The sequence below is a fragment of the Maylandia zebra genome, linkage group LG7 (assembly GCF_041146795.1).
Source record: "Maylandia zebra isolate NMK-2024a linkage group LG7, Mzebra_GT3a, whole genome shotgun sequence".
Classification (NCBI taxonomy): domain Eukaryota; kingdom Metazoa; phylum Chordata; class Actinopteri; order Cichliformes; family Cichlidae; genus Maylandia; species Maylandia zebra.
The window spans coordinates 16,348,358-16,358,291 of record NC_135173.1 but is presented as its reverse complement, the minus strand read 5'-3'; the positions used below and the strand labels follow the sequence as shown (position 1 = coordinate 16,358,291).

The following is a 9,934-nucleotide window of genomic DNA, read 5'->3' as shown; positions in this document are numbered from 1 at the left end:
GATGTTTGTGTTATTTCTCCCCCAGAGAGTAAAAAGCGAGCGTTTGTGCAACTCGCAGAGGAGCTCCTCCCCATAAATCAGCAGACGAATACAGAAGGCGCACTGGCGCACGCCCACCGCTCAGATTGCGGATTTATGATAAAGGTTGCCATTTACGGACTCGCTGTCCGTCGTTTATGACTGTTTTTGTTAATATGCGTGGGTGGATTTCAGTCTTCTCCCACTTGTTTGTGTTTAGAAATAATTACGAGGAAATTATTCGCATAAATCATTCCGATGTACTGAAACACAATCCATTCAGTCTCCCTTCAAAATAAAGTGCCAAACTGATTTGTTTGCTCGCTTTTCCCACTATTTACCACGCTAGAAGGCGTTTTCATGACATCGGGGGAAAATGCAACATAACATCAACAGTTAGGTTGTAAGTGGAAGTGGAAATTCTCGATTTAGCAACTGAAAAATATTCCCCGAAATGAAGGAGGGGTCAGCGGGGCAGATCCGAGCACCGCCCCGGGTCGAGACGGTGAACTTTGTCACAAATTTGACTGAGCAGCACAGTGTGCGCCTCCTCTGCCTCTCCCCACTTATTCTTTCAGCGCTCTGCAAAATGTACATCTGCTTCAGCGTCTTGGCCGGACTGGCACTTCTCTGTTTCTTTTACATCAGCGCGTTTTGTCCCTACTTTGGCGAAGATTTCGCGTACATCCTAAAGAGCATTAAATGTGGCATCAGACTAACCAAATACAAGAAAATCAAGCCCTTTTACAGCATATTGGACTGCTTCTTGGATGCAGCGAAGAGGCACCCCAAAAGGATCTTTGTACACTTCGAAGGTCGCTCGTACACTTATGGCGAAGTGGACAAACAGAGCAACAAGGTGGCCCGAGCCCTGCAGGCTGAAGCCCGGCTGAAGGAGGGGGACACGGTGGCCCTGTTCCTTGCGAACGAGCCCAGCTTCATTTGGACTTGGCTCGGTTTGGCGAAGCTGGGCTGCCCGGCTGCCCTGCTCAACTTCAACATCAGATCCAAGTCCCTGTTGCACTGCTTCTCCTGCTGCGGGGCCAAAGTGATCATCGCCTCCTCAGGTGAGATACAGCGAGAAATAAATTATTGCGTCGGACCAGAGGAGGCTCTCGTTATTTGACGCGTCTCCCACAGGACTGCGAAGTTCAAAGTTCGACAGCAAGTGAGAGATAACTCTTCATGCTCGGCTTTTGTGCAAGTACGGAAAGTATCCTCAGATATTATATTATTAATTCTTCTTGTAAAATGATTTTGACCACGCAATTCATTGCAGAAGAGAAACGTGGGTCTCCAGCGTTTTACCCAACAGGGAATAAAAATCCTAAATTAAACCCTTTTACGCATCAAAGATGTTAAAATAAAGAGTTTATAAACAACAGTTTATATTAATTCTATAAATGAATGCAAACAGATACTGCTCAGTGCAGATTTTGCAGGCTACTTGACAATATAATTCACCCCGTCACATCTGTCCTGCCACTTTCCTCGTGTCTTATATTTATAGTAAGCTTTATTCCGCACTGCATCGCAGATGGATAAATGCACTGATTGTTCTGACAGCTGTATTTAGTTTGCAGGTAATGATTGTTGAATAATGCAATAATAAGATCAGATCATAACGTGGTCTATAAATGCTGGAAGGACTAGACTGACTAGATTCTGACTCACACTCTTAAGATTAGATACAGTGCAGTGTTGGCCCTTTTCCATCATCTGTTAGTGATGAACGATAATGCAAAACAAAAGTGCACTTATTCAGATGATCGCAGTTTTATTGGCACGGTGAACCTGCGTCAGGGACTCTCTCCCTGTTTTTTTTTTTTTTGTCTGTAAATTAAACTAGAAGGCATGGATGATAATAATAAAAATAAATTGCTTTGCACCACCTGCCACATGAATGCTGTACTTCCAGCTTAATTATAAAAACCTCCAGCTAGAAACTCAGTGCTTCCACAAAGGAAAAACTGAGCTAGTCGGTCTTTGAGTAAATTGCGACATAAACCTAAACGTTTGTTTGAGATCAGTCCCAATCAATAACCTCTGCTTAAAGGTTATTATTGATCAGCTTTAGTCGCGGCCAAAAGTTAGACGTTAGGATAAACTTAAATAGATTAAAAAAAAAGTGCAGGAAGTGCATTTTTGCTGGATCGATTAATTGCTATTCTATATCTGCATATATGGAGGGGATACGATCTTGATTAATCAGAATCAGAATCAGAATACTTTATTCATCCCGAGGGAAATTAGGGGTTACAGCAGGCAGCACGCTAATGGCGCATGCGCACTCACAAAGGAACCTTCTGACCAACTTTACACAAACATCACATTGGGCAGACATGTCAGAAGGTAGGCTGATAGGAAAAAAACAACGAAAATACACTACATGAGGTAAGAGGAGGAGAAAAAAAACTCCACTCAGACTGAGCTCCTAGTGGGAGAACAGTTTGATAAAAGAAAAAACACCTCAGCACAAAAGCACATGACTATGCAGTTTTGAACGGATGAACATTTGCAAAAAGGAAAACGAATACTTCACATATGAGCAGAAATGATTAAAGAACAAGGGGGCTCTTTATGCTCCACACTGAAGAGCAACTTCATCGGAAGAACAATCTCAGCTTGCAAACGTGTTTCTTTGCGTTCTCATTATAGAACTTAAAAGGCCTTTACTAAGAAATGCATGCATGAGAGCTGAACTTCCCACCCCAGTGGGATCAGGGATACATGATACAGGCCCACATGTGTAGGTGCACATGTGCCACATTTGGCAACACAGCGCTATGACGGGCTGTGTTGAGCTGAAAGCTACTGTCTAATTGTAGAGCTGCAGGATGCTGTGGAGGAGGTCCTGCCGACGCTGAGGGAGCGGGGTATCAGCGTGTACCTCATGTCGGACAGCTGCAGTGTGCAGGGCATCACCGCTTTGTCTGACAAGATCTCCAAGGCCTCAGATCAGCCACTGTCCCGGGACCTCAGGGCCAACATCCATATCAGGAGCACCGCTCTCTACATCTACACATCTGGGACCACAGGTAACAACAGCAAACTGCTCTGAAACAAACGCTGGCACGCAAAATAAGATTGCAATGATAACAGTCAAGCTTATGAGGTGCATCAAGCTTCAAACACTAGATCTGTGCTCAGCCACACCTTCTGTTCTTGGAGAGGGGTGTTAATTGAACGTGGTCATCTGTGGGCAATAACATTTGCTGAAAGGCAAAAAGCAAACACACTCACAGCTTCCTAAGTGATAAAAAGTGAACCCTGGGGTTTTCTTGTTACAGGATTTTTTTTCCCTCACTCTGCATTGTTTTCACAGTTTACTAGCCAGTAGTTTTATTCTTTCCTGCCTTTATTGGCACACTGCAGAATGTCTTGGCACAGTACCAGTGTTAGTGACAGATTGTGTGTCTTACACATCTTACACATGCCTGATTTAGACAAACTGTGAATGCTCTCACTACTTCATAGCACTAACACAAGTGAAAACATAAACACTGAACCTTTAAGTCCTGGTTGTGTGAAGCCTGCACACATGTTTAATTGTGGTAATTAAATTTGATCAGACTAATGGGTGAGGGGGAAAAAATCTGCACAATTGTTCTTTCTGATGCAGGCTTGCTGATCTTCGCTCCATCAAGGCGCATTACAGGGATGTGCCTAAATTAAATGCTGTATGTCCCACAGAGCTTTTTCAGATAAGAGTAGCACATGATGCAAGCTGGAACATCTGTTATTCACCGTCATTTTAAATGGTATACTAGTTTTAGCTGGTGGAAAATAGGCTTAAATCAAAATTTAGTCCCAGTTGAGTCCTTAAGACGGTCTTTTACAACGATGTGCTGAACAAGCTTGGATCTGCAGAAAACCTGATGGATGTATAAGTCCACTCTTTAGCAACTTCTGTTACCTTTATTGCCTTATATTCATTCTTTTAAAAGATACAATTATCGTAAAGGTGAACACCACTCTATAGACTCTATAAACCTGCTGTGCCTCAGGTAGTAGAGTGGGTCATCTACCAACCAGGAGCTGGTGGTCTGAACCCAAGTTTCTCCTGATGCATTCAGTGGAGTATGCATGTTAGAAAAAAGCACTGTATTAATGTGTGTGTGATTGGGTGAATGAGATCTGTGGCAGGAAGCACTCTGAGTGCTAAACTTGAGTTAAAAGGCGTGGTCTCAGGAGTTTGAAAAAAAGAAGGCAACTGGATGTCTTTAAGTTTTTTGTATGTTTTTTGTTGTTGTTGTTTTTTTTTTTTTAAGCTGAATTGTAAGCTGCTAATAGTTGGCTTCACAAGCCAAACCTGCTGTTCCGTGATGGTCATTCACAGTGGACATAGATGTCCTCCTTCACTCCTCGCTCGCGCTGTTTTCTCAGTCCAGAGTGACCTTTATCCTTTACGTGTAGCTCCTTAGACTGATAACCTATGCAGATATGCCGAAAGGCGTGGTACAAGTCCATTTACCATAACTTTAAGAAGAAGTAGAGTCATTTTTTCCTCGACTTCAATACACCTTTTTTTCAGTGTTTCCATTTAAACAAAATGTGGCTTCGGCACAGCATGGATAAAAACAGAAGAATCATTCACCTGATCGATTATTTAGTTTTCACCATTTAGAGTTATCTGCACCAGTTCATTATGAAAAATTCAGCATCTATAGCTGCTGAGAGTCCATTATATTCACCATCTACTTGGGACTGTTTGTTGCTGAGAAGATTAAATGTTGCTTTGTGCAGTCATTAGAAGATTCAGGATCAATGAATGAACCACAGTGAAGTGCATCATACTACTTTGTTCCTCTTTAATTCAAAAGCACAATCTGTTATTCTTTTCCCTGGGAAGGTTTGCCTAAAGCAGCCATTGTCACACATGAGAGGGTGTGGGCCGCCTCCTTCCTCCAGTCGATATGTGGAGTCACAGCAGAGGACATCTTCTACATCAATCTGCCTCTCTATCACAGCGCCGGCTTCTTGATCGGAATGACTGGAGCCATCGAGAGAGGTAATGATCCTCTTAATCCTCTCAAGAGTACAAGAGCAAAAGCATCTGCACGCCTGGGTCAGGAGCTTAAGCGGTTAAGGAAGATAAAGGTTGTGTAATATGATTTGACTTGCAGGTATTACCATAGTCCTGAAGAGAAAGTTTTCTGCCTCTCAGTTCTGGGATGATTGCAAGAAGTATGACATCACGGTGATGCAGCACATCGGTGAAACGTTGCGCTATCTCTGCAACACGCCCAAGGTAAGAGGAAACCTAATCAGTCTGCAGCTACGTCAGTCAGCCGCCGTCCTAATGGTGGAATATCTCCGTGTCCATCCCGCTCTTGGCAGAAAGACGATGAGAAGAACCACAAAGTGAGAATTGCAATCGGCAACGGTGTCCGAACGGACGTTTGGTCCGAGTTTCTTCATCGCTTTGGAGACATTAAAGTTAGAGAGCTGTACGCTGCCACAGAGGGAAACATCGGCTTCATCAACTACACGTCCAAGATCGGCGCAGTCGGACGAGTCAACTTTGTGCACCGGGTAGGAAAAGGAAGCAAGTCGCATGTTTTCACAGTGTGGTGCAATGTCTGTGTTAATATCTGGAGCTTACATTGGTCGATCACATTTAAATTAAATTGGAGCAAAATGTCATCAACAGCTACAGGAGTGAGTTGAATTTGAAAATAAACACCCACACATGCATTCTTGGATACAAAATGATAAACGGGCAAAGGGCGACTACATTTAAAGTTGTGGTGGCCATTTGATTGGACAAACAGTGCATACAGATATTTTAGGCAAAACTTGACTGTGTTTGTCCCCCATGAAGAAGAGTCTCAGACTCTCTGTACACACAAATGATGAAGGCCATTATGTGTACAGTGTTTTTAAATGATCAGATCATTCAAATCACTTCTCTTGGCTAAGCACTTTACATTCTAAAACTTTATCTGTTAAAAATCACCCTCATTTCTTGGCGCAATCACTTACCTGGACCTCAGATAGAGATAGGCCTTGTACTATGAAGCAAGATCAGCATACACAGGACATATCTGACTTTATCTCATAACCTGTTCCAGAGCAGATTTGGTTTATAGTGTAAGTCAGAGTGGTGATGTAACCCTGTAATAAGTGAACCAACTTTGCAATACTTAGAAAAGTTACATGGATAAGCCTAAATCCTTTTTTTTTTTATCAAATCCTGAAACAAGCATGTTGATGTTTGTGCGTCCTCACAGAGTTGCTGCCATGCTGGCTGTTCCACTACTTTTAAAAATTTTAACTGGTGGGTTTTCTTTCCTTCTTCCTTTTCCAGTTTTTCTTCCCCTACACTTTGATCAAGTTTGACATTGAGAAGGAGGAACCTGTCAGGGACTCGCAGGGTCTGTGCATCCAAGCAGCCGTAGGTGAGTCTGTAAAGAGAAATCGGGTTCAATTTAAAGGAGTTTTAGTTTGATAGAAGTGAAATTAAAAAGGAGTTTTGATTTATTTTGTTTCCTGATGTCTCTACCAGGTGAAACGGGACTTTTAGTGGGAAGGGTAACAAAGAGGTCCCCCTTTGTTGGCTACGCTGGTAACAAGGAGCAGACGGAGAAGAAGCGGCTTCGAGACGTCCTGAAAAAGGGCGACCTGTACTTCAACACCGGCGATTTGCTTCGGTTCGACAAAGAGAACTTTGTGTACTTTCAAGATCGAGTCGGCGACACTTTCAGGCAAGTTGTGACTCATTTTTGTGTTGACCTGTCGCTTTGTTTTTGTGGTTCTGCCCAGATGATCGAGTCTAGACTGAGTCACCGTTTGGTCTGGTTTAGTTCTCAGCTATTAAAAGTATAAAAATATGCAATTAACAGCTGGTTAGAATAGTGTGTGTGAAAATGGCTTTTTTTCTTTTGTGCAGGTGTTTACTTGCAGATCAGGTTCAAACTGTGCTGCAGAAATTGTTCATTGGAGTCTTTTCGTGTTTTTTGTTTCAGGTGGAAAGGAGAGAATGTCGCCACATCGGAGGTTGCAGACATTCTCACAATGGTTCACTGCATATTAGAGGCGAATGTTTACGGTGTGAAAGTTGAAGGTAAACGCACTCGGGTCATAAATATTAAAACCTTACAGAGCTGTCTGCACTTTGCATTTCATATTTCTCTCATTTTTCAATCAAGGTCATGAAGGGCGAGTCGGCATGGCAGCTCTCACTTTGGAAGAAGGACAAAAGTTCGACTGCTCGGCCACGTACACGCAGGTCGTCAACTACCTCCCAGCTTACGCGAGACCCAGATTCATCAGGATTCAGGTAATAAATATAAATAAATAATACATGCACATCCAGACCAGACGGGCCGCTATGGCTTAAAGATATTGTTTTAATTTGTGGTCTGATTCTGCTGTACTCACGGAGTTCATCCTTTCCACCTTTAATTAGTGCATGCTCAAAGGCTAAACGTGCTAAACGCTTGGTGTCTGAAATCCAGATGGCTGAAGCGGTGTGTGGATCAGAGTCTGAGCCCGAGTTTTTACTGTGTAAGATTACCAATAATGCAGATCAGAAATCAGATGTGTCATTGGGTCCCAATGTTGTTTTTTCTAGACAAATATTAAGGATTTCAGATTTTTCCTTTGAACCAAACAGGAAGGCAGTGCAGTGATGTAACCCTAACACTTCCTTCAGGGTTAGGGACAGCTGCAAGAAATGCTGACTCTGGCAACATATTTTCATGACTTGGTAAAACCGTAGAGGATGTGCCCTCCAGATAAAATTATTGGAGATGATTAAAAAGAAAGTTCCCAAGAAAGTGCAGTACAGGACCGTTCTACAGCTACTTTAACTATGAAATATTTGGATTTATGTACCAAGGAAATTACTCTAATATACCTTTTACCCCCAAAACTGCCTTAATTTATTGTGGCATAGATTCAACAAGGTGAAACATTTGTCAGGAACTTTGCTCCATGTTGACCTGACAGCATCACACAGCTGCTGCTCCCGTTCCACCACATCTCAAACACACTACTCAATTGAGATCTGGTGACTGTGGAGGCCATCTGAGTACAGTGAACTCACTGTCACGTTCAGGAAACCGATTGAGATCATATGAGCTTCATGGCATGGTGCGTTATCCTGCTGGAAGAAGCCATCAGAAGATGCATACACTGCGGTCATACAGGGATGGACATTAGAAACAATGCTCACATAGGCTGTGGTGTTTAAACGATGCTCAGTTGATACTAAGGGTCCCAAAGTGAGCCAAGAAAATATCCCCCACTCTATTACACCAAAACTATCCTTAACTGTTGAGCCAACGCATGAAGGAGCAATGATTACATGCTCTTTCCACCAAAATTGTGACCCTACCATCTGACTGTTGCAGCAGAATAAGACGCTCGTTAGACCAGAAGATGTTTTTCCCAATCTTCTAAGTGAACTTTGATCTGTCAGTGTGAATTATAGCTTCAGTTTCCCGTTTTTGACTGATAGAAGCACCGGCATGTTCTTATCTCTTTTGAGTTAATGTTGCCGTCCTCTAATAATAACTGTGTAATATTGCTTTGCAGTTTGTAGCTGATATCTGATCTGATTGACAGCATTGTTATTGGCGGTTTATCTTAATTATGTTTTGGTTTTCTTTGCTTTTTGTTCTACACTAAAGCTTGACACAAAAACATCTTTCAAACTGTGTTTTGCAGCCCTGCCTGGAGATGACGGGAACCTTCAAGATGAAGAAAGTGAAGTTGGTGGAGGAAGGATTCAACCCAGCTCACATCAAAGATCCTCTATACTTCCTGGATCCTGAAAAAAAGACTTATGTGCCCTTGACCGAAGAAATCTACAGAGCAGTCGTCTCGAAGGAAGTCAAACTCTAACACAGAAGCTAAAGTAGTCACTGCTGAGCCACTTTGTTTGCAAAGAAATAACAATAATGGATCTTAACAGATACTAATCTCAGGGACGGACTCGGAAACGTCAAGTCACGTTTGGAGAGATGGTTTTCATCTTTAGCACAGCTACCTTCACCTCTTACAGTGACACTATGTGATACAGAGAGTATGTGCTACTCACTGTGTTCTTAATTCGTTAATTAATTCTTTGGACAGTTAACCATAACATGCACATTTTACTGTAATCGCCTTTGTTTTTACATTGGACTGAAGCTCTTTTAATCCATTCCGATATCAGAGTCTGGATATTGACTTTTCAACATCTACTGTATCTCTTATGTAGGGATTTGTTGTTACCTAACTGGACTTTTGTACAGAGGTAAAAGCAGACACTGCGTTATCTGTTTGTGTACTGATGACACACACTGTAAATTAACAGTTTTATTGCATAACACTGCCCTGAAGTGCTGAAGTGTTAATGTAGCAGCTGCCGTTGTGCCCTTATAACCACATATGTGCACAATAAGAGGAACCTCCAGGCAGGCTTGCGGGGTGACTAACCTGCGCAACCTTTGACATAAATCAGACGAACTCTGTCACACCCTGTTGTTTAAAAAAAAAAAAAGAAAAAAAAACATAAAAAGAAACTTGACAAACAGGCAGAGATCAGTGAACTCTGATAAGATATTTCTAAATGTTGTCTGACACTGAACTTTGTCTTAATAATCTCTTCCACAGCGTGTCTTTACCTTACAAAAATGGAGCGCTTTGACTCAACTGTTGTGATTTGGCTCTATATAAATTCAACTTGAACTGAATATTACTCTGAAGGCCTGAGTGATGGAGCTGTGGAGATGGCAGGTTTTTTTTTCCTGCAGCAGTTTAGCTGCAGTCAGGATGGAGTGAACGTTTGGTCTCCTCATTCAGTCAGCTTTCTGGATCCATCATAAACAGCAAATGTGGTGCTTTCACATCGTCTCCCCCCCCCCCCCCCCCAACTGAAATTCCTGTTAGGGCTCTACCAAAAACCAGTTCTAGTCTGTGGTGCTCT

The 9,934-nt window shown here is 42.4% G+C and overlaps 1 protein-coding gene across 1 annotated transcript; it reads left to right on the top strand.

Moving 5' to 3' along the window:
* The first annotated feature begins 553 nt into the window (after window positions 1–553).
* Window positions 554–9,335, top strand: slc27a2 (solute carrier family 27 member 2). The gene is made up of 10 exons (XM_004567671.3): window positions 554–1,085; window positions 2,847–3,056; window positions 4,871–5,029; window positions 5,145–5,269; window positions 5,359–5,553; window positions 6,329–6,419; window positions 6,527–6,725; window positions 6,987–7,084; window positions 7,170–7,300; window positions 8,692–9,335. The coding sequence occupies exons 1-10, from the start codon at window positions 608–610 to the stop codon at window positions 8,866–8,868; spliced, it is 1,863 nt and encodes a 620-aa protein (XP_004567728.2). The 5' UTR covers window positions 554–607; the 3' UTR covers window positions 8,869–9,335.
* Window positions 9,336–9,934: the final 599 nt, after the last annotated feature.